The 25451-nt window shown below is 44.5% G+C and overlaps 1 protein-coding gene across 1 annotated transcript in view; it reads left to right on the forward strand.

The window, feature by feature from the left end:
* The window catches only part of CCDC195 (coiled-coil domain containing 195), a 60826-nt gene that overhangs the window by 24390 nt on the left and 10985 nt on the right, over positions 1-25451 (forward strand). The window contains exon 2 of the mRNA XM_086944857.1: positions 17217-17457. Within this exon, the coding sequence (XP_086800983.1) occupies positions 17217-17457 (241 nt within the window). The remainder of the gene's footprint in view (positions 1-17216; positions 17458-25451) is intronic.

A 25451-nucleotide genomic window follows, 5' to 3' on the forward strand; every position in this document is an offset into this window, starting at 1 on the left:
CTTGAGGGGGGCTATGGTGTTGGTGCTGTCCGAGATCCATCTATGCAGGGTTCGGGCTGCGGTGTTGGGGTCGTCGTTTTCCGCGATGGTTGGGGTGGAGTTGTTGAGTGAGGAGGTGGGCTGGTCATCGGTGATTTTGGTCCAGTTTCTTTGTGGAAGCAGGTGCTGGTGTCTGTGGATGGTGGGTGTTCTGAAGGTGAAGTGGACGCAACGATGGTCGGTCCATGGGAGTTCAGTGGTGTGGCTGAAGGTGATGGAGTTTCCTGCAGTGAAGAGGGGGTCGAGGGTGTGTCCTGCTGAGTGCGTGGGCTCGGTCACGATCTGGCGGAGTCCAATGTTGTGGAGGTTGTCCAGGAGGTTTGTGGTGTTGGGGTCCAGTTGGTTGTCGAGGTGGAAGTTGAGGTCTCCCAGCAGGGTGTAGTTGGTGGATGCGAAGGCCTGCGGGGAGATAATGTCTGTGATGTAGTTGGCGAAGAGTCTGCGGGGTCCAGGGGGTCGGTAGATGAGGGCTCCTCGGAGGGCGGCGGTGGGGCTGGCCAGTATCTTGAAGTGAAGGTGTTCCATCAGTTCTGTGGACTCGTCAGGGAGTGTGCTCAGGCGGAGGCTGGATTTGTGGACGATGGCGATTCCTCCTCCTAGGTGGGTGGGGCCGTCCTTCCTGGAGATCTTGTATCCTTGGAGGATGGCGATGGCGATGTCCGGTCCTGAGGTGGTGTTGGTCCAGGTTTCGGTGAAGAATTCTACGTCTGGGGTGGTGCTGTCGAGGAGGTCCCAGATTTCTGTGGCGTGTTTGTGGAGAGATCGGACGTTGAGGAGGATGCATTGCAGGGTCTTCGGTTCAGTTGTGTTCTTGTGGGCGGGTGGTGCTGGATCGGTGTTCTTGGCGGTGCTGCAGGTGTGCCGGCAGCGGTGACAGCTGAAGGGTCCATGGGTGTCGGCTGGTGATGCTAGCTTGCAGTTGTTGTTGCAGCCTGGGTTGAGTGCGTGGAGTGCTGCTGGGTCGTAGCGTTGGCTGGGTGGAGGTCCAGGATTCCTGGTGCTGGTCGCGGACGGGTCGCAGACGGGCGCAGACGTGCTTACCTTTGACGCGCCTTCGGTGCACCAGCGGCGCGGCCGCGCAGTGGCTGCCATTAAGTAGGGGTCGGGGAGGGCTGGATAGCTGGGAGGCGGGAGCGGGGAGGGGAGCTGGATTGGGCTGGTCGCGCTGGGGGGGGAGGGGCCGCGGGGGCAGCAGTGGCGGGGAAATGTAAAGGGAGGAAAGAAGGGATAAAGAAAAAAAGGGAAAATAAGCAGAAATAAGGCACAAAAGAGCAGAGTTGCAGAAAAGAGCAGAAAGGTGAAAGATAGAAAGGGTAGAAAAACGAGTGAAAACGAGTGAAGGAGCAGAGGGAGAGAAAGGGAAAATGGGCAGAAATAAGGCACAAAAGAGCAGAGGTGCAGAAAGGTGAAAGATAGAAAGGGGAGAAAAACGAGTGAAGGAGCAGAGGGAGAGAAAGGGAAAATGGGCAGAAATAAGGCGCAAAAGAGCAGAGGTGCAGAAAGGTGAAAGATAGAAAGGGGAGAAAAACGAGTGAAGGAGCAGAAAGAAAGAAAGGAGACAGAGGTCCACTGGACCACCAGAGATGAGGCGTAGGGAAACCTTCGGGTGGAGGAGGGCCTCGATCACCAACACTCAAGAGTGCAGGGGCAGGGGCACCTCACTTAATGGTGGAGCTGCGAGGGTGGGAGAGCAATTTCACTGACAATGAGTCAGTGGTCTTGCTTGTAATGAGGCGACTTCAAAATTGCCTATGTCAAAACCGAATCACTGACATAACATCGATGACACAAATATAGACTTACCAAAATATTGAGTAAAAAATATAGAATGCAAAAATATCGAATCCCTATGTCCAAACAGGTAAGTACAAAAATATCGAATCAAAAATATCGTTGTCAAAAATATAGTTAGTCAAAATATCGAATTTTTTAAATGTCTTAAAAGTAATTGAAAATTAATGAATTAATAAATATAATTAACTTAAACATACTTAAAATACTTAAATAACCTTAAAATTAATAAATAATTAATGTAACTTAAAAAAATAATTTTTTTTAATACATATATAGATCTAAACATAATATTTAAAAAAAATATACAATATTTTTACCGTAGGATAGCAGGAGGGGTAAATATACTATTACCACTCCAGTGAGTACAACAGTATAGAAAACATTGGATAGCGTAGCAGTAAAAATTACTATTCCCACTCCAGTGAGTGCAACAGTAGGGAAAGCGTTGGATAGCGGGAGGGTAAAAATTACTATTCCCACTCCAGAGAGTGCAACAGTAGGGAAAGCGTTGGATAGCGTAGGGGTAAAAATGACTATTCCTACTCCAGCGAGTGCAACAGTAGGGAAAGCGTTGGATAGCATAGGGGTAACAATTACTATTCCCACTCCAGATAGTGCAACAGTAGGGAAAGCGTTGGATAGCGTAGGCATACAATTTACTATTCCCACTCCAGTGAGTGCAACAGTGGGGAAAGCGTTGGATAGCATAGGGGTAACAATTACTATTCCCACTCCAGAGAGTGCAACAGTAGGGAAAGCGTTGGATAGCATAGGCATAAAATTTACTATTCCCACTCCGGTGAGTGCAACAGTAGGGAAAGCGTTGGATAGCGTAGGGGTAAAAATTACTATTCCCACTCCAGAGAGTACAACAGTAGGGAAAGCGTTGGATTGCGTAGGGGTAAAAATTACTCTTCCCACTCCAGTGAGTGCAACAGTAGGGAAAGCGTTGGATAGCGTAGGGGTAAAAATTACTATTCCCACTCCAGAGAGTGCAACAGTAGGGAAAGCGTTGGATAGCATAGGCATAAAATGTACTATTCCCACTCCAGTGAGTGCAACAGTAGGGAAAGCATTGGATAGCGGGAGGGTAAAAATTACTACTCCCACTCCAGAGAATGCAACAGTAGGGAAAGCGTTGGATAGCGTAGAGGTAAAAATTACTATTCCCACTCCAGTAAGTTCAACAGTAGGGAAAGCGTTGGATAGCGCAGGGGTAAAAATGACTATTCCCACTCCAGAGAGTGCAACAGTAGGGAAAGTGTTGGATAGCGTAGGCATACCATTTACTATTCCCACTCCAGTGAGTGCAACAGTAGGGAAAGTAAATACTTCATATATGAATAAAAATAAATTAAATATTAATACCAATTACAAATTAATTAAAAGTAATTAACAATTTTATATAATATAATAATCAATTAAAAATACAAATAAAAATTAATTATTAAAAAGTATTACCTATTAATACTAATTATTTACCAATTAACAATTAATTAACAATTAAAAAGTAATTAAAAATTACAACAAAAAATAAATAAATAAATTAAAATACTTACTTAATTACAATTAAATTACTTCCCACCCTATTCCCCTTTAAACCCACAACCCACTACAGAAAATAAATTAATAAAATTAACATAATTATCAATTAATCAATTAATTAAAATTAATTACAATTATATTTTAATTAATTACCAGTTAACAATTAATTAACAATTATTTCAAAATAAATACCGATAAATAAAAATAAAAAAATTATAATTAAATTACTTCCAACCCTATTCCCCTATAAACCTACAACCCACTACAGAAAATAAATTAATAAAATTAACATAAGTATCAATTAAATAATTAGTTAAAATGTATTACCAATTATATTTTAATTAATTACCAATTAACAAATTATTAACAATTAATTCAAAATAAATACCAATAAATAAATTAACATATTTAATTAATTATGATTACATTATTTCCCACCCTATTCCCTATAAACCCACAACCCGCCACAGAATTATATTACGCAAAAATGAAATACCATAAAATGTATTAATTAAAATAAATTATAAAATAAATATACACTTTTCACACATATACTAACATAAAAAAATCACTTTAAAAAATTGGATATTATTAAAAAATTGATATTAACTTAATTACCTCAAATTCGATATTTTTGTTGTCTATATTCTGTCCATTCTATATTTTGTCCATTCTATATTTTGAATTCGATATTGCTGCTATCCTATTCAATATTTTTGTAGTCTATATTCTGTCCATTCAATATTGTGTCCATTCTATATTTTTAATTCGATATTAATGCAAATCGATATTAAATACTCAATATTTTGAGTGTATACCGTCAAAACCACCTGCTTTTGCAAGGGGAGTCACCTGAGTTTTTGGCCCCGTGCTCGACGGCTATCTACGGAAACCTACCAAACCCACACATTTCCGAAAAGTAGACACCCGGGGGCTTCCAAGGAGGTATGGCTTGCATGGATTCCCCAACGTTCCGTTACCCAGAATCCCTTGCAAACCTCAATTTTAGCAGAAAAAATCTTTTTTTTCACACATTTTTGTGTGGGAAAGCGTGGCATCACTGGGCTCACATAAATTTCCTACCACCCAGCGTTCCTCCAGGTCTCCCGATAAAAATGCTGCCTCACTTGTGTGGGAGGCCCAAGTACCTGCGACAGGCAGTGTCAATTACACATTAGACAATGCAAAACACATCACAAAGATTTTCTTTCTCAAAACACTAACTAAAAATGCTGCAACTATGAGACCACTTACAAAAAAATTCAATCCTGCATTACAATATTACTCATTTGGAGCAAATACAACACAAATATTTTACTTACCAAAAAACTGCAAGTACGCAAAACTGCACAACAACCACTGACGAAACCACAAACAGGAATCCAAAGAATTACACTAGAATCAAACGGAGAAAAAAATTACAATCACATATGCAAACAATGCACCAAACCACCATCCAAGCTAAGGGGTAGGTGGGCCTAAGAGTATAAATTAAATATTCACCCCCATAAATGGAGAGCAACCCTTGCCCTTGAGGCCACCCCCAAAACAAAAAAATAAAAAAAAAACTCTGGTGTCTAAAGGCTTCTGCCCCCCTTGAGAGCAGATGGGTCTAAAAACATATTGCTACTCTGCCACCCAAAGAGGGCAGAAATGGTCACAATCATCCTTCCATAAAGAGGAGTAACCCATGTCCAAAGGCGACACACCACCAGTAAAAAAAAAAAACTTGGTGGGCTACTGACCCTACCAAAAAAAACAAAAAAGAATATGCCGAACAGCCCCTCAGGGTGATATCAAAAGGGATGATGGACGGAGCGTTTCAGCAAATCTAACTCTCACACCCATCAACTAATCTGGGTTTAATCCATCATCATTCTTTAGGTCAATTCACCACCAAGTTCAATACATTTAAAACAGAAAAATTATAGGCCCCCAAAAGGGGAGCAACCCTTGCATAAGGGGTCGCTGAGCCCAAAACTACATTTTAAAAACTGGGCTCCCTAAAATGGCCCCCATGGAAGTGACCCTTGCCCAAGGGGCCACTCCCCAGCACATTGGCCCGATTTAAACAAATAATAATTCTGCCTCCCCCCAGGGGCTGACAAAGCAATTTATAATGCCCCCAAGACTGAATTTGAAAATATAGGCACCCTAAAATGGCCCCCATGGGAGTGTCGCTTGCCCAAGGGGCCACTCCCCAGCACAATGGCACAATAATATAATAAAATTATAGCCAAAGCTAACAACATTGCCCCCAAAAGTGGAGCGACCCTTGTCTAAGGGTTTGCTCCCCAAGACTAAATATTTAATTAGGCATCGCCTAAAATGGCCCCCATGGGAGTGGCCCTTGCCCAAGGGGCCACTCCCCAGCACAATGGCAATTATGCCCCCTAAAGGGGAGCGACCCTTGTCCAAGGGGCCGCTCCCCAAGACAAAATATTTGATTAGGCATCGCCTAAAAGGGCCCCCCTGGTAGTGGCCCTTGCCCAAGGGGCCACTAACAAAAACAGTGCCCGATTTTGCCGGCATTACTAATTTTTCAATAATGTTGTGCCCCCTCCCGGGTGACCAACAACTTATAAAATTATGATCCCTAAAGGGGAGCGACCCTTGCCCAAGGGGCCGCTCCCCAAACCAACAAACTTTGCCACATTTAAAAAAAAATAATAATAATCCCTGGTGTCTAGTGGGCATTCCTGCAGCAGGAATGCTCAAAAGAGGAATTGAGGGAAAGGAAAACCCTTTCCTTTCCCCGATGCCTCTTTAGTTTAAATCCCCCCCTTCCCCAGCCCCCAAACTTACCTGTTTCTCCTCCGACGTGCAGGAAGCAAATGGCTTCCCTACGCGTCAGAGAAGAAAGGGAATCTCCAATGATGTCAGCGCACCTCGCGCGCTGACGTCATTGATGACGTGGGCGAGGGGGGCAGGGGGAGGCAGGGGAACATCTTCGCCTGCCTTCCCCGTAATAAAGAATTAGATCAGGCACCCACGGGGGAGGTGGGCCGCATGACGAGCTGAGCTCGTCATGAGCACCTGAGCACTGTATGCCATGACGAGCTCAGCTCGTCACGAGCATACAAGGGGTTAAATGTCCCTTACCTAATTTGGAAAGCTTGCAGCTGAACCAAATGCCATTACATTCTAATTAGAGCAACAGTGAATTTTCAAACTTCTCTATCTTTTTTTCTCCCCTTTTCCACCCTCTATCCCCCTTGCTCTCCCTGCCCCTGGAGCTCCACCCACCCTTGGCTCACCTAGGAACAACCTCCACCCAACCCCACTGTGTACCCCCTCCCCCTTCTTCCTTCTCCTTCCCCCAACACCCCCCACTTCCTGGTGGTGCCCTGATATGGTTGCATGAATGGGGCCTGAGGGTGTCACACCCTGCAACGGGCCGCTTGCCCAGAGTTAATTGAAAAAAAAGTCAATAATTAGATTAGAATGTTACATAAGTGCATTGGTTACCCCTGCCTCCCCCACCTTCCCTCTTAAGTTCATTGAATGGGATACTGAAAGTCCTTCCCCTAGTTCACTCACTGAGCGGAATATTCGTGACTGCTCCTTGTATAGAACGTTCAGCCTGAATTGCTGGACAATTCCCACCAGAGCTCTTTGGTTTTTTAAACTATCAATAAAGCCATTACATTTCTTATGCCATTTAGTGGCAGATGCTAATATGTTGGAACGTTTAAAAAAAAATAGTTCACTGCATTCTGATATGTTTTGTTCCTGATGGCAATAGACAGAATATACTTCCAAAAGTCCCCAAAATTGACTAGAATGGCTCACAAATATTTGGAGTTAGAAGATTAAAATGCCGGGACTCGGTATGTCCTGGTATTTGTGAGGTCTATATTTTCTGCTACCATTTCTGGGCACTTTATGAATGAGTTCTGTAATTAATTTAGTTACAGTCTGGCCATTCCCACGCCCTTTGGGTATCCCTGTGAATCGCAAATTTGAACATCATGATCTATATTCTGCATCATCTAGTTTTATTTGTGATTCTCCAAATTTAGACTGCAGTTTAAGGGTTATGGGTTCCTGCTTGGGTTGGAGATCCTCTAAATCGGAGACTGGTTGTACCACCTGGGAGGTCCGTGCTGTGAGCAGCTGCATATTGCTGTCAATCTGACTTAATTGCTCATTTGTTTTTCTGTGAGCTTCATCTTGGGAAATTTTAATTTCCCTCAGTTCGACTAATATCTGATGAAGGATCATGTCCATTGAGGGCGCCTTACACATTTCAGAAGTATGCAATACTGCCATCACTTGTGGCAGTGAAAGTTCAGATTCTGCCATAATAGTAGGGCTATTTCTCCCTTGGGAACTTTCTTGAGAGCTTTCGAATGCCTTCTACAATGCTGTAGAGAACGCCAACTTAGATGACGCAGTTAAAATTTGTTGTGTCTCTCCTGAATTTTTACTAGCATTGCTATCATCACTTGTCTTGCTATACTCCGACAGCAGGTTTGACCCTTCCCTTTGTGTCTCCTTAGAACTGACCATTGAACACGTGGAGTAAGCTGGCCATTTCTTTACTATTGTGCTATTGGTAAGCAAGGGTCCATGTATGGAGTTATCAGGTTTAAGCTGTTCCATAGGATTATTGTCTAAAATCACCCCTCGTTGAAACCTCTCTCATAGTGGACTTGTCTGGCAGTGGTTATGGGGTTGTGCAGTTAGCTCCATTAAATTCATTACATCCTTCTCCTGGAGCAGTCTGACATCTTGATGTCTCTGGTATTTGTGCGCCCCTTTCCTGACGTAATTGATGATCAGGCACTCAATCAGGAGAGATGATCTGTTGCATCATATCTGAGGTCCTAGACCCATACCCTGAGGTGGAAGAGGCCTGGTTGTGATGCTCTGTGATGCGTTCGTCAACCCAAGCAGTCATGTCTTTATAGTGGTGTCCCTTGACAGTCGCTTCATTTGTCGGCAAGGGCATAAAATAACTGCTTGTAAAGTTGGTATATGATAGCTGTCGCGAGTAAAAGCAAAAGCAGTCTTAAGCACCATCTTAAGCTGACAAGAAGAATGCTGCAGGTCTCCCAAAGGGTTCCAAGCCACATGTCTGGTTACACAGACTACCTACACAACCCTCCCTGGGTTCACTCCACCTAGAAGGGTTCCTATTGCTCCCCTAGTTTGCAGAGCTATCAGGAATTGGTACGTGTCAGTTCTATTATTTTGGTTGTGCTGCTTGATATGTCTTTTGCCTTGTGCTGGCTAACTAGAAAGCCTTCTTGCTCCGTAGTCGGCTGCCTGGGCATTACAAATTTTGCCTGCTCCCCCTTACCTTTTCTTTAATTTTTTTATAGCCCTTTCCTCTGAGTGCTGTGGTTTATGCTTTATACATTTATGCTTATTTTTGCCCTCCCACAGGTTTTGCATTCCTGGCAAAGCATAAACCACTGCCACATATTCGCTGTGCATTTGTTGTACCTTATTGTCCTATGATTCAGAGCCACTACTCGACAAACATGTAGTGTTGCACTAATATGCGCTTATAGAGAGAAAGGGGACCTTGAAAGCACAGTCGAAATGCAATGTCTTCCAGTAACTCACCAAGCGCCGGTACCCAGCCCTCCTGTGATGCGCCTGGTGTTTCACTGTAAGTTGGAGGGTGAAAGGAACTGGTGAGCTATGCTGCTGCAAGACCTGCTTTGCTCTTAAATTTCCTGCTGCCAACCAATCATCCTGGTCTGCAACTTCGGATTTTGGCTAGAGACACGCCATTGATTCCTCTCCTAGTGGATCGCTCAAATTTCTACCACTAGATCTCTGGAGAGCAAGCCGTAAAGGCATCACAAAAACCAAGCAAAACTCTGACTTCCCTGGTGGCAGTGAGGTACAGCGCTTTATACGCCCGCCATCTTGCGTGCTGTTAGTCACCCAGAAGTCGCCTCAACCACAGAGCATGACGGGTGCTCTACATGGTTTTCCTCCCCACTATGTTTTTCCTGGTTATCATTCGTGTGCCCAGTCTCATCACTTTTAGATTTGGTCCTCAGAAACTCACCTCTATCCTCTTCATGTTCTCTTTTGCAACTTTCCGACATCTTGTCAGTTGATTGTGTTTCTTCTGATGCTAGCATTTGATCTTCTCTGAGTGCTCTTGGGGTCCATGGCTCTGCTTGTTCATACATCTTTGTCAGAGGAAGGCTTCCAGCTCTGTGTGAGTCTTTGTGTCCCTATTATACCCGCCTAGCCTAATCTACATATAGTATTATTTCTTTGTATTCATATTAAGATGCTTTCCTCATGATTCCTCCTTATTTCTTCATGTATGCATCGCATCTGTGGATTATTAATATTATTATTATCTCTGTTCCCATATTTGAGTTCTTTGTTGTGCTCCAAAATGAGGGATCCAAGTCAGTGTTCTGTGTATACAGTTATCAGAAAAGCAGTGTTGCCACTGGGCTTCAGCATAGGCACTGGAAGTAAAGGTGCAGGGGTGCCCCAGCACCCCAACCTATCCATGCTGGAGTTCAGTAGGCTAATGAGCAATAATCATTCCTCTAATTCTATTTTTTATCTTGTCACATTTGCTGTGAGTTCAAAGATGAATGTCAACTGTCAGGATTTGTTTTCTGACAAATTGCGGCTTTTTCCTTTAACATGGAAAATGGTGTTTACTCTTCTTTTTTTTAACTGCAATTTTGTTGGATTTTGTATAATGAAATACTTCAAGAAGGACCTTCAAGGAGGACCTGGCTTGGCAGTTTGGTTTGGACTGTTCCCATGATGTAGTAATAATAATAATAATAATAATAATAATAATAATTCGGTGTGTCCCCGCACTATCAAGGGCTGAACAGCAGCTAGGAGAGGCCTCTCAAGACATGCTCCGGAAAATTAGGACTTAGGAAACAGGAAAGTTTTCAACTCTTTCCGGAACAGCACCTCAGAGGGCTCCACACGAAGCTTATGTGGAAGGGAGTTCCATCTTCGTGCGGCTAAGTAGCGAAAAGAGCGACCCCCCCATTCTTGCCCTGTTAGTTCTGGGGACCAGGAACAGGCCTGCGCCCATGGAGCGCAGGAGCCGAGTAGGCTTATAAGGAAGAAGCAGATTACGCAAAAGACAGGGCCCCTTTCCATGGGCAATCCTGTGACTGATACAGAGTGCTTTGAATTCTATGCGTTCCCTAACAGGGAGCCAATGCAGTGTCTCCAAGGCTCTTTTTGAAGAGGCTCTCCTGGGAAGCTGTAACACCAGTCGCGAGGCTGCGTTCTGGATACGCTGTAGTCTTAAGGTACAGCTTGCATTAGCTCCCAGGTAGAGGACATTCCCATAGTCCAGCCTGGAAGTAACCAAGGCATGGACCAGGGCCCTTCTATCAGACGCTGGGAGAAGGTCAAGTGTCTTTCTTAGACTGCGGAGGATTCCAAAGCATGTCCCTGCAACACGCTGAGTATGGTAATCATAGGACATTCTGGAATCCAACCACATGCCCAGATTCTTAACTTGATCCTTGGGGACAGGTAGTGGGCCCAATGCCTGAGGCCACCAGGCAGAGGTCCACACCGAGGGGGACTTACCGACAATGAGCACCTCGGCTTTGTCCCCGTTCAGCCTGAGACAATTTTTTGCCATCCATCCTGCCAGATCTTGAAGGCAGGATGCAAATCTACTGGATGCATGCTCAGCTGGCTGTGACAAAGCCACAACCAGCTGAGTATCATGTACACGTCAAGATTGATTTGCCTATGTCTGGGTCCAAACTGAGGTGGCATGGTGAGCATAAGAATGATGGGTTGGGATGCTACTCCAAGCTATTGACAGTGGCTAGACTTATTGCAAGCAGCCTCCCATCACCTTTAGTTTGTTTGATGTACCACTCCACGTGGCATGGGCATGCCTAGACATGGGTCCCATGCTCACTGTGGCACTGGAGCGTAGTTGTACCCAGCTGATGAGCCCATAAGTAGGGCGAAATCGGCCTCAGCCAGACTCATCCTCGACATCCCACGATCCAGCCACATCTCCGGACATCTGAGAGACCTTCACTGGCTCCCCATCAACAAGAGAATCACCTTCCGCCTCCTCACCCACGCACACAAAGCCCTACACGACCAAGGCCCGAGCTACCTCAACAGCCGAGTCAACTTCTACGCTCCCAAACGACACCTCCGATCAGCCAACCACGCCCTCGCCGCCGTCCCCCGCATCCGAAGAGCGACTACAGGAGGAAGGTCCTTCTCCTACCTGGCCGCCAAGACCTGGAACTCCCTCCCGTCCGACCTGCGCCTGACCCAAGACCACATCTCCTTCAGGAAGAAGCTGAAGACCTGGCTGTTCGAGCAGTAGCGGCACCCCCCCTCCCCAGCGCCTTGAGACCCTACGGGTATGTAGCGCGCTTTATAAGTGTCACTGATTGATTGATTGATTGGTTTGTTTGTGTCCTGGTTCAGGGAGGCCCTGGCTTGACAATTAGGGCTGGACTGTTCCCATTAGGAAAAGCGTCAAGACTGATTTGCTTATGGAAGGGTACAAACTGAGTTGGCATGGTGAGCAAAAGAACAATGGGTTGGAGTGCTACTCCGAGCAATTGCCAGTGGTTAGATTTATTGCGAGCAGCCTCCCATCACCTTTTGTGTGATTCGTAGACCCACTTTTAGCATTTAATTTACAGGTCCTGGGTTCCTTTAGTACACTTTACTAGGGACTCACAAGGAAAATAAATATGCCAATTAAGGACAAACCATGTTACCATGTTTTGAGGAGTGAGTACATGCATATTAGCACTTGTTAGCCATGGTAAAGTGCAGGGAGTCCTAAGGCTCACAAAAACGAGAGCAGAAAAAAATAGAGGAAGAAGTCAAAACGTTTGGGGAGAAGCCCACCTAAGGCTGACAGATCTAACATGGGTTCCCCTCCAGCTGAAAACGAGGAGAACTACCCAAACTCTCGAGAGTTCTCCTCACTAAGGCAGAAGAACCAGGATAGACCATCATCATTGGTGTGGTCTGACCCAGGATGGTGTTCCAACGTGAAACCCAGTAACTATAAGGAGATGGACCATCTCAACAGTTTGGGATTTTCACCCCTAATTTGCATGAGCCATCTGAGGGGCCTGTGGTCTGGCTGAACCCACAAATGAGTCCCAAACAGGTATGGTCTAAGTTTCTTGAGTGCCCAGACCACAGCAAAGGCCTCCCTTTCAATTGCCTTCCACCTCTGTTCCAGCAAAAGTAACCTCCTGTTAATGAAGACTACTGGTTGGCCAAGGGCCCTCCTCATTTAACTGTACTACGACAGCCCCTAAGCCATGCTCTGAAGTGTCTGTAATAAAAGTCTTTGGAGAAGTCAGGAGCCTTGAGCACAGATACTGTACACATGGCCTCCTTGAGAGTGTCAACGGCTTTCCTGACAGGCCTCTGTCCAGAACACAATTGTGGGCTGCTTTTTGAAGAAAGCTCTGTTACAGGGGGCAACAATGGTGCCATAGCACTTAACACACCTCCCATAGAATCCTGTCAGTCCAAGGAAGGCTGTCACCTCCTCTGTATTTGAGGGGGTTGCCAGGCCAGGATAGTTGCACTTTGCCCCCGCCCACCATGTGGTCCAGATATACCACAGAACCCTGCCCTATCTGGCACTTACTGCAGGGCCAGAAGCACCTCCTGGAGCAGGAGACAGCTATGTCGTCCAGGTAGGTGGCACAGAATCATAAACACTATACTACCTCGGGTCTATATATTTAGCACGTTGATGCTGTGTGGTGAAAAAGGTTACGTTCCCTCTGCAAGAAAAGTGTAAACAATGGGGGATTATCCCTTGAGGACTAGAACCCTCACTCACCCGTAGGTGACATGCTTCATCATATGGGTTCCTCCTCCCAGCAGGAAATCCTAGTCCTGCTGACAGCTTCAACTACCTCACTGTGAGGGAGGAGCTCAGGGATGTTTTCAAATGGTGTTCCCTAGTGTAACTAGGATGCTAAAATCCCATATGTGAAAGTGTAGTGTGGTGAGGGCACAGCGCAAAAAGTAAGTGGAAAGGACTGATAGTGATCTAAAACTGACTAGGAAGATGCAAAAATAATTTCTTTTTATTGAGTTGCCCTCACGGGCAGGATTAAAAATATAGTGCGTGGAACAGTATGGATTTAAAACTGTTCATTTAATGCGGTCAACATGTTTCAGCCAAATGATCTTCAGGACCAAATAGATATTGAAAAAGCGCTGCTGCTATTTATGAACTAGTGCTCAAAATATAAAAAATAAATGAAAAGTATGTACAACACCAGTAATCCTGTGAGGCTGTATCAGGATTTACTGGGATTATCTGTGAAGAGAGAACATAACAAGACAGCACACACAGTCAGTTATTCATGCTCGACTGGTAGCATACTGTGACAGGTTTTATCATCAGTATAAATCCAGTTGGTGTTAACCAAAGATGCACTTACCCTCAATTGTAGGATAAGATACCTCACCTCTACCTGGCTACAGCTCAGGGAAGGAGGCCCCGCTCTGTGGGAAAAATGAACATGCTTAATCACACCTAATCAATTTCTTGGTGGGATTATTCAATTAAAAAAAACAGTTGTTCAAAGTATATTCCTGGTTACAAGGTGGTTTGGCGTCAACCCAGAGGTTGGTGATGTCAAAGAAAGTAGTTGAAAAAATGATTTTTTAGTTCTAGAGACTGAGTCTTGTAGTGTACTATGTAAAACTGACATCCATTTCTTATATAGTACTTTATGTGTTCTCATTATCCTCTAGCCATTCTTATCTCCAGGAGAAATCTTTCTAATGATGCTTGCTTGTCTAGATCTTAATCAAAGTTGCTACATCTTGAAATTGTATCTTATTCTGTCAAGAAAAACGGAATAAAAAGGGGGGACTAGTCCCTGTTTTGGCAATCCTTATCTTTAATCATGCAGAGAATGGCTGAGATTGAGATCTAAAGTGTATACCTGGATAAGCCCATATGCATTCAATCCTTTAACAGGTTATATCAACCTCTAACCATTTAGAAGGAGTCAGGGTATTTATGAGCAAAGGAAAACAAGCTGGATTGTCGCTTTTGAGTGCCTTACCTGTCCGTCGGTACCTCGTCTCGGTACTGAGCTGCCCCCGGAGGTACCGTACGGAAAGGCTGGCTCGCTCTTTATAGGGTGGTTAATTATCAAAGTGTATCCAGGTGTCGGCACTAGGTGTCTATACCGCTGCCTGCAAGACCTATTCAAAGAACCCTACGTTCATGCTCAGATTGTTAGATACTGTCTCTTATTTATCGCGCATGCGTGTCATGTAAGCCACTTTCTCTGAACCGGCATTCAAAACTAATTGAGTGCAAGTATAAACTACAAGATATTACACAGAAAATCTTCTTAATGTTAAGAAAACTAGTCGCAAGGAAAGGCAAGGTTCACATGCAAGCACGATACATATTGCTTAACTGTTTGACTCACTTGTGTATTAACGCGCGTATAGCATAACGCGCATGCGCTAGACCCGGAACACTAATCCTTCGGGAACGAAGAGCACTAATGTTGCTCACATATTGTTGCTCACATATTCTCAATGCCTTTCGTCAATCAGACAGTGGCTATCCTGCTGCATAAATGTCATTCTTCATTATAAATGGTCATGTTTGTATCATTATTTGTAGAAAACAAAGAAACCTATTATTGCAAAGTATGATAGTACCTATGACCAAATTGATGTTAAATTGAACATTTACAGTATTAGGTTCATGGCCATGGGAAGGTGGCACAGAATGCCTCCTTCCCCTCTGGAACCCTGTTGACTGACCTTTGGAAGATGGCAGGGGCATTCTTTAAGCCAAAAGGCATCACCCTAAATTGGAAGTGACCTTCTGGGGTCAAGAATACAAACCTCTATTTTGCCCACTCAGTCAGAGCAACCTGCCAGTACTCTGATGTAAGATCAAAGGTACAGAGGAACTTGGCAGCACCAAGCCTGTTGATAAGCTCATCAGCACAGGGAATGTGGTGGGCGTCAGTCTTCAAGATGGAATTGGGTCCCCTGTAGTTGACACATAACCTAAGTTCTGGAGTAGTGCCCATGAAGCATCACAGCATCACCGAGCTGGACCAGGGATTGTTGGAGGGCTCAATCACCCCTGAAGCCAACATCTAGGAAGACCTCCTACTTGACACTGGGCCTCAACTTGTCTGACAGCCTGTAAATGTAATTTTTGCCAGGAGGACTGTCTATAGTGTCTATGCCATGGGTACACAAATGAGTAAGCCTAGGGGTGAGGGAGAATGGAGAGGAAAACTGCCCAGCAACTGGCAACAATAACTCTGCTGCCCTGGGATCAGAGTAGGGGAGAGGTTGAAACCATCTCCTGACTCATGCCCCTCAGCAGATAGGAGGTCAGGGAGAAGCTCTCTCTCCTTTTCCACATTTCATCTGCACCAGGAGCATGTTGACATCAGAACTCTCAATGTGGGGTTTGCGTCGGTTCATGTGGAAAACTTTTATGGGGTTTCTTGGGGTCTTCAGATCCACCAGGTAGTTGGACTCCCTCTTCCTTCACCTCATGTTTGCTTGTTCAGGGATCCTGGAGAGGTCTGGGATCCACAGGCTCCATAGCCCACAGCTACTGGCCATGTATAAACTCTACCAGAGTGGCCTTCTGGTTCCAGGTCGTACTAGAGTTTCCTGATGTCTTGACTGGCCTCATTATTGCTTTTCGCCTTGTTCCAGAAGCTTTGCATCTTTTTGCGGAGTACCAGCATGTCGCTGACCACATCCTGAGGGAGTTTCCTGGGAACTTGTTCCCACTCCTCTCCAACAAGGATGAGAGGTCCCCTAACAGAGTGACTGTAGGGGAGTTTGAATGGGGGGATGAACCTAAACCCCTTTCTGTTGGCCCGTCCCTGTAGGAAAAGAGAAGGCATGGCAGGAGGACATTCCACTTATGCCTCATGGGCTCAGGTAGGCCTATTATTATGTCTTTGAGGGCATTGATCAACATTCTGTTCACCAACTGTTCTTTTTGCATTTGTCACCCCAAGTGGGACGGGTATGCCCAGACGTGGGTCCTGTGCTTTCCATGACACTGGAGTCAAGCTAGCCTGGCTGATATGGGGTGATGCCCCGAAACCGGTCCCAGGATGCTTGTTTCCGGTCCAGTGAGGACCTGGCCTGGCAGTTCGGGCTGGACTGCTCCCATAGCTAACAGGGTCAAGACTGATTTGCATATGGCTGGGTCTAAACTGGAATGACATGGGGAGCAAAGAAACGATGGATTTAGGCCAAGATCTGTACTGGGTTGAATGTTCGACATTGATCAGCATTTGTGTCCATCAATTGTTCTTTTTGCTATCTGCCTTAACCACTCATATGCATGGTTTAGGCAGATGCATGGTTCAGGCACGCGTGTCTCAGCCTGCGTTGTAAAGGCTGCTTCCCCCAGAAAAGAACTGGCTGTTGCTCATTGCACCTTTTTGGCACTAATTGTTTTAGTTAAAAATTGGAAGCAAAGTTGCATTTTGCATGGAAATATAGTACTAAAAGCCAGGTTTTCGTTCTGCATAACGGTTTGGAAAACTGTAATCACGCAAAAGGACATTTCACACACCCCTAGATAAAATCACTGCAGTTTCCTCACCTAGAAAAGTGTTACAGGTCTTATTGCCTAAAATTCCCAGCAATATATACCTTGTTTATGATTAAGATAGTTTGTCAAGAAATATGTGATTGTATAAATATGCGTTAAATATTAAAACACCAATACACCGTTTCTGTGATTTGACAAGTTGTGTCTTGCATGTTTTGCTTTATTCTTGTGTTATTTTATCTTAACATTCAAAGAATCCTTGAACTATAGCTTTTTTCTCACACAGGTAACATTATGACTGTTCGACGTTACTCCATCGCTTCAACGGTTCACTCAATCACCAGCAGCAAAACCAAACTTGCTAAAAGACATTCTCGCATTAGCCCTCTTGAGGGGAGCCAACCTGACTCATCCACAATAATAGATTTTGTGAAAGAGGATGAAAGCATGGCGAAAATTCCATCTCGTGCATCAACGAACAGCATCAACAGCACCAGGTCACTTCAGAAATACTTGTACAAGTGCAGGTGAGATGGAGTGCACCTTAATAAATCTGTTTCTGATTAAAAAAAAATGTGAATCTTAATGCCTTTTGGGCTGCTGCATAATCTGCATCAGTATTTTAGTTTTCGGAGTACGTTTTTTAATTCAGAAAAAATATGGAGCTTTTTGGTGCAAGGTTGACAGGGATATCATTCACACTGCATTCAGAGTGCAGTCCTTGGCCTAACTAGGGACTTGATATGCAAAATTTTCATGCCCAAAAGTTGTCTCAAGAGGCGTTCCGACTATTTGCGAATGGAAAGGAATTTTGCGAATCAACCTATGTGATAATAGATCGGTTCGCAAAATTCGGTATCCTAGTCAGTCCGACTCAGACCTACCTCATCAATATTCATGAGGTAGGTCATAAAGTGTGGATCACCACGATTGGATGCCATCACAGGGATGGTGGCCTGCTGAGGTTAGAAGACCACTTTATCAGCGATCTCATTATAAATAAAGTCATCTTTTTTTTAAACGCAGCTTGTTTTTCTTATTTAAAAAGAAAAGGGTTTTTGCTTGTTTGAAGGTCAGCATTGGATGTATGACGTTAGAACGCATACATTGACAACGCGTACCTTTACAACGCGTTCGTAACAACGAAAGTTGTTACCACGCATTGCGCTGGGGGGCGCAAAAGTGATTAATTTAATTTACTATTCCAACACCAGTCCCCGTGGATAGTAGGGAAGGTGTTGGGATAGTAAATTAAATCATTTACTATCCTTGAGCGCCCCCCAGTGTAATGCGTGGTAACAACTTTCGTTGTTACGCCCGCGTTGTAAAGGTATTCCGTGGTAATGCTTGCGTTCTAAACGATGCATACCTCAGCATTGGGCCGTGGACCACAGCCTACTTGCACTTCCCATTTGCAAATGGGTCAACATGTTTTTTGAGGTGTCTGTAAAATATCAATGTTTCGAGATCAGATTTCAGTTACACAACATTGAAATACCTTAATAAATATTTGGAAGGAACACCCTAAACGCGTCCCTTTCAACAGCAATTTGTTATGAGGTTCTTAAATCGTTTTGCGATTTCTTAATGTATTACCCAATTGGAAATTGGGTATAGTACACAACAGAAAGCAGCTTTGCTGCCACAAACTCTGTGATTTTGCAAATCACAGTCTTCTAGACTACAAAATGGTCTGTACATCAGGCCCTAGATGCGCTATCACTGTTCCAATCAATTCCTACATTATGTTTATGTTGTTTGAGGGCAGTGATGATCTGAATCTGGTGTTGGGCAGAGATGTGTTCTGGCCCAAACTCTGTTTAATATCTTTGGTCTGACTTCCCAGTTACAAGCCCTGAAAATCAGCAAAAGACGAGTCACACCACCGATACCACTAAAGACGCTGTTCACATATACAACGTGTTGAGGGAAATTTTCAAAGTTTTCACGCAGTGCAGTAGAGCAATAAAAGGTGCATTGTGTGAAATGGAGAGAGTAGAACAGCGCCATATCTGCTAAGATAGGGAGCTGATTTTCTCTTACCCTGCGCTTGTGCACTTTAGGCTGCCTTGCGTCAACACACACACCCATGCTCATGTTATCAAGCATAGTTTTGAATTGGAAGGTACCCTTGCAATACAAAATGCTGTGTTTAGACATAGTTTTCCACTTTTCAAACGTTATATTGTGCTAAATATACCTCACACAAGTAAAGTTAGAAACATTTTGATAAAAGAAAACTCTTCTCAAACTTCCTTCCTGCCGTAAGCAGGTGTAAAGTCATGTTTACCTTTTTCGGTAGATATGGCTATTCGTTAAAATCCATGCATGGTTGCATGGAAACTTCATACTTTTCATTTCTTTAGGGCTAATTTCCAATGCAAATCAGGATTTGCACTAGAAAGTAAATCCCAAACGAACCCATTCTCTCGGTCGGCATCACTTTCTCAATTATGCTCTCAATATATTCCCAATTTGTGTGCAGAAACACCACAGTACTTTGAATAATAAGCAAGTGTTAAATGTGCAGGAAAATGCTTAGCACGATTTTAAAATTGATTTTCAACAGATTGTGCAAATTCTAAATGAGTGTATGGGTAATGAGATTACTGCTTTATGTAAAATAGCAGTGAGATTTGTTATCAAGATTAAATACGCTTTTGATTTACGCAAATTTTTTAGAAAGTGTACAAGTCCACAAAACTTCTTTGATGATTCACTATTTTCTTTATTCTCTGATTATTTTTTCACATGATCACAACATCACTGTTTTGTTACAGGTTGGTGGCAGCCAGCACTTCAATGATATTCTCCCATTTGATACTGTCAGAAAAGCATATGCCCATTTCACACAAATCAACTAGAATGCTAGTGTAAAAAGTTGGGTTACTGGTTGAGGGGGGTGAAACCCTACTCGAGCAGTAACCACAAACCTTGTCAGGATGAAGTAACATTCAGATCCCAAATTAACCTGTGCTCAACCCTCTGGTACCTTGGCACAGAGCAGTCAGGCTTAACTTAGAGGCAATGCATTAAGTATGTATGCAGCACTTCAAACAGTGATAAAGATACAACATAACACTAGAAAATCCTACACTAATTTAGAAAAATAGAGTACATTTTAATAAATCAATCAAGACCAAAACAACAAAAATGCAATCAGTAGAGTCAAAGATATGCAAGTTTGAAGATTAAAGTGAAAATAGCTCCAACAAGCACAAAGTGGCAATTGTGGTTATCTGGTTGCGATGGACCAGGGCAAAGTCACAATTTTAGGCTCACTGAACAATAATACCTTAAATCCTGGTTTCAAAGAGATGTGGAGTCTCTTGTCGAGGGTGTGCTGCACAACAGAGGCATTGTGAGGTCCAGGTGAGGAGATGCATCATGCAGCGGCCTTTCCGGGGAGCTGCGAAGCGCAAAGCAATGTCCTTGAGTGGAGGTGCATCATGCAGCGATTATTCCCATAGGCTGCTTTGGGAGAGGTGATGCCCTCGCGGGGAGTTGAGTTAGCTCAGATGGATTGAGATGGGCGATGCAAAGTCCTTGCGTAGGGGAAATCCACTCAACAGAGGCGAGGCGTTGATTTCGAGGGGGATGCATCGAGCAGCAAAGGCTGTGTGCCGGTTTTGTGGGCGATGCCGCGCCGTGGAGAAGTTGCGTTTGATCTGCTGGATCCACAGATGGACTTTCAGAACACCTTCAAGCCCACTCCAAGGTTCCAGGACTGGGGTGGTACCACTTGAGAGGGTGGCAGGACTCACGAATGGTAAAAACGAGGTGCTGGATGCAAGGTTGTTGGAAGCCTGTTATGTCCCTGAGGCTTCTGATCAGGAGGCCAGTCAACTAACCCTTGGAGTCACTCTGGGGTCCTATATTTAGAGATGCAGGTCCAGTCCTTTTTACCCAAGCAAGACAGCAGGAGGGTAGCAGGTGAGCACAGCAGGGCAACAGTCCTTTAGAGCAGCAGCATAGCAAAGTGGCAGTCCTTTCAGCATTACAGCTGTCCTTCTAACTGACAAAGTCCACAGGTCCAGAAGTGTACTGAAGAGTTAGTGCTCAGGGTCCAATATTTATACCCAGTGCCCACTTTGAAGTTGAGGAAGCATCTAAAGGTTTCCATCCTTCAGAGGTGTAAGGTGTGAAAAGTTGGCCTGGTGTATTCTGTCCACTAACTACAGTGGGTTCCTTGGACCAGTCCAAACAACTCTTATGATGTATGAGGTCAAAGATAACCTTTAGAAATGTATCCTAGTGGTAACTGTGGAGAGCAGCCTGCAGGCTTAATCTTGAAGGAATGTAAAGCAGCTTGTTTTTACCAGATTATCACCTCTTGAATTAATTAAATGAAAGTAGAACCACACTGTAGTTATAAAAAAATATGTACTTATTAATATAACACTCCCTAGTATCCTCTACCCGAGGATAGAACACAAAGCACACAATACGAGATCAATAGAACAGTTGTAAGTAGCACAATACACAGTGGGCTCCAGGGGAGACCAAACCATATACTAAAATAGTGGTATAACAACCACGACTCGGGTCAAGACAAGGTCTGGAGCATGTAGAATTGTTGGGACCCCAAGGAACCACCCAAGGTGAGTAGATAGGGAGCCCACAGAGGATGGGTGCAGTGTGCGAACACGATCGCGTGCTCCGTACAATTCTATGGGGAAGTCACTGTGGTAATTTTAAAGTTTAAGGGCCCTTCTAGGAGGACTTCGAGGAAACCCTTCAGAACTTAAGAGGTTGGAGAGCCACCCCACCCATGGATGCCGAAGCACCAGAGTTACCTATCCCAGGGGAGCAGGGTGCATAGGGTTGAAGTGGTTTCGGAAACCGCTGTCGTTCTCTATGGAAGGCTTCGAAGAAGTGCTGGCGCCATGAAGGTGAAAAGTGTTCCGGTGGAATCCAAGGGTGGATTCTTGAAGAAAGGAACCTGAACGCAGAGGGTAAAGAGTCTGGCTCACTTCAGAGTGACCAGGGGCTCTGGAGACGAATGCCCACCGATGTCGGGTGCTTCAGGTGCGCAGAAGAGGTGCTTGACTCTGCAGCCAAGAGGAACAAGAGACGTCGACGATTCAGGAGCAAGATGCGAGTTGTCCCACAAAGGATGTCGAGTGTTGGGGGGGTCGGTGTCTGCCTGAAGCATCAACAAGCCCTTGGCAAAAGCAACCCACGCAGGTAGGTCAAGCAGATTACGGTGAGGACCAGCAAGGTCCTGGGGACTCTCCAAGCAATGGAGAGTCAGGGCATGTCTCCAGCAACCAGGAAAGCCCAAGAGAAATCAAGATGACCCTCAGGAGGACCAACAGGCCAAATGACCAGAAGTCACGAGGGGACCTTGAGCAAGATCACAAAGTACCAGGCCACGGAGCACTCAGTGTGAAGAGGCCAAAGTAATTTGGTGGAAATACTGCTCGGGTCAGGACAACACGTAGTCCAATGCACAAGCTCAGAAATCACCAACCAGCATATGCACTTGCAAATGGATGCAGTGCACAGGAGTTCGGGTTATGCAGTACCCACGAAGGATACTGGCCTCAAACTAGCTAAGGGGGCAGAACAACCTCAGGGACCTTCGAATCCCATGTCCTGTGTTGCTGGAGTCTTCAGAGTCCGGAGGATCTCAGGGGCAGCAGACCTTTCAGTTACGTTGAGGTGCCTGCGATTGCAGGGGAATGACTCCTTCACGCCAAGGGAGATTCTTCAGTTGTACTTAATGCACCACTGGTCCTGCATGGAGCCTGTATGGAGCAAGGGCACAGACAAAGCTTTGGATGGAGAGGGAGATGAAGTCCAGAGTGTCCAGATGGTTGAAGGTCAGTGACTTCTTCTTGTAGAACCTTGTCCACGTAAAATCTAAAGAGCTACAGTCAGGTAAGCCCTTTTGTACCCACAGGAGAGGGTTGGACAGATTCAGGGGACCCTCCTATGGGAGGGTTAGGACAGGGGGGAGGTTACTCTCATGTCCTTTGTCCAGTTTCCCACCAGAGCAGGAGCCAACGGCTCCCAGAACTGTTTTGAGCTGGACGATGCACAGGGACACCAAATGTGCCCCATGTGAAGACTTTCAGGCACTCTCAGAGTGCACCCACCCAGCCCCAATACACTAAATCCTGTCTGGGAGGTGGTCACACCTCCCTGTGACAGGATATCTATTGTGCTGCCTTCCTCTGCTCGAGCTTGGCTCAGCAGTAGGAGGGCAGAAATGTGTCTCTGTTCAGCAGCATCCATTTTGTGCTGAAGGCTGGCACCTAATAGACCAGTGACCCCACGAAGCTCACTTCAGAAGGGTGGAATCATACCTCCCACACCGGTTACCAGCGTGGAGGTATGATACCAAGGTGTTTAATACCAAACACAACATGTTTTGTTTCAGCCGTTTTCGAGATAGCATCTACCGCTAGGTTATAGTGCATCTCTACCTTTATGTCTGGCTGAGTGACAGACAAACCAGGAGAATTGTATCTGAAGGCTGCAGAGGGGCTCTGCTCATGCATGGGCACCCTCTCACTTAAAACCCTGCACCCTGCCTTCAGGATTAATTAGGCCTGCTATAGGGGTGACTTATATGTTTTAAGTGTAGTGACCAATAGATATAGTGACGCTATATCTAAAGTAAGTGGTGCAAGCACCAGCTTACACAGGTTGCAGTAGCAGACATGTAGTTCAATTTTGCATGGCCTCTCATGGGTGGCATAATACATGCTTCAGGCCATGAAGGCCTCTGGGGGTACCTATGCCCTGGGTACATGTGTACCATATACTAGGGACTTATAAGGGTACCTCATTATCCAATCTGGAGTGTACCAAAGTGAATGTATAACAATATAAAAGGAGAAAGCAGATTGCCTGGGATTCTGCTAATCGGGACCCCAGTCAGACTAGTCACAACAGTGTAACATCAAGCAAAAAGTGGGGGTAACCATAAGAAGCAGATCCTACTTTCCTACACCATCCTTCAGAGGTGTCAGACATCCCCTTCCTCCCTGTTCTGGCCCAAGACAGTCTGGGGTCACAAAAGACCAGTGTCAAAACATTTGTGAGAGTACTCAGGCAGGACCTTTGTGATGTGCAAGTGTGGTAGACAACAGTTCTCACCCTTGTTAACTCAGAGTGGCCCATCCTGTCAACACCTAGCTTCGCTTTGCCTCACTGTTTGGGAGCAATACACAAACACCAACTTACAGTTACACCCAGGCATGTGACACAGGAACAGGACACATGCATCAAAAGGCTAGAACAAGAAAAGGCCAATTTTCAAAAAGTGTCATTTTCAGAATTATGGTAACAAATCTGACTTTACCATAAAAGAGAGCTTTTAAGTCCAATTCTTTAAACACCAACCTCAACCTGTCTACCTGCTCCCAAATTGAAGAGCTTTTGAAATGTAATAAGGTAACTCCATTGTTATCCAGTGGGAGAAGTAGCCCTTGCAATACTAAAAATAAATTTAGGAGTTTTTTACTACCAGGACATGTAAAACTTAAAAGAACATGTCCTACCTTTTTAAATACACTGCACCCTGCCCTCTGTATTGTTCAGGGCCTACCATAGGGGTAACTTATATGCATTATAAAAGGTGCAGTTTACCAGGTCGAAATGGCATTTCAAAACTGCACACACAGGCTACAATGGCAGGCCTGAGACATATTTAATGGGCTACTTGAGTGGGTGGCATAATCAGTGCTGCATGCCCATTAATAGCATTCAATTGACAAGCCCTGGGTACATGTAGTACCACTTTACTAGGGACTCACGTGTAAATTAAATATACCTCTTGGTGTAAGCCAATTCTACCATGTGTAATGGAGACAGCACAAGCAATTTAGCACTTGGTAGCAGTGGTAAAGTGTGCTGAGTCCTAAAGTCAGCAAAAACAAAGTCAGCAAAACAGGAGGATTGAACATAAAATGCTATAAACGAACCACACCAAGGATGCCAGATCTAAAAGTTAGCATGAGATGTTCATGTTTATATATCAACAATATGGTTAACATTTACCATGCGTCATCTATGTTGTATAATCCTTCTCAACATTTATAATCTGAGCGTATCATACAATCAGTACAAATAGTTATCACAGGTACTTTTCTTACTTTTCTCCTACCAAGCATTCAAAAATAATGTAAACATTTATACAATTAAGTATGTAAATGCTTTATTGTAGGATTAATTAAAATCATCACAGTAATATAGAGGACTTACATTTTACAACTTAATAAGTACTGTTAAAAAACTAATATGTGTTTAAAATTGTTAATCCATGTTAACATAGTACAGAAAGGTTGTAATGTGCAAAATTAGCTCTAAGGTGATAGTTTTGAAGTAGCATGTCGTCTGACTGCCTGGTCTAAGCCACCTAGTGCAGAGTGGAGGGGTGATTTGCCAGGTTAAACCGGAGATATGGATATTATGACCACATTGGAGTTCAAGCCAATGTGTAACATGTCTAAGGTGTAAAGGCACAGTCAACCAGCACCTTTTCTAAAGAGTCGACCAACCAAGGTGCAGC

Source organism: Lissotriton vulgaris, chromosome 11 (genome assembly GCF_964263255.1).
Source record: "Lissotriton vulgaris chromosome 11, aLisVul1.2, whole genome shotgun sequence".
Classification (NCBI taxonomy): domain Eukaryota; kingdom Metazoa; phylum Chordata; class Amphibia; order Caudata; family Salamandridae; genus Lissotriton; species Lissotriton vulgaris.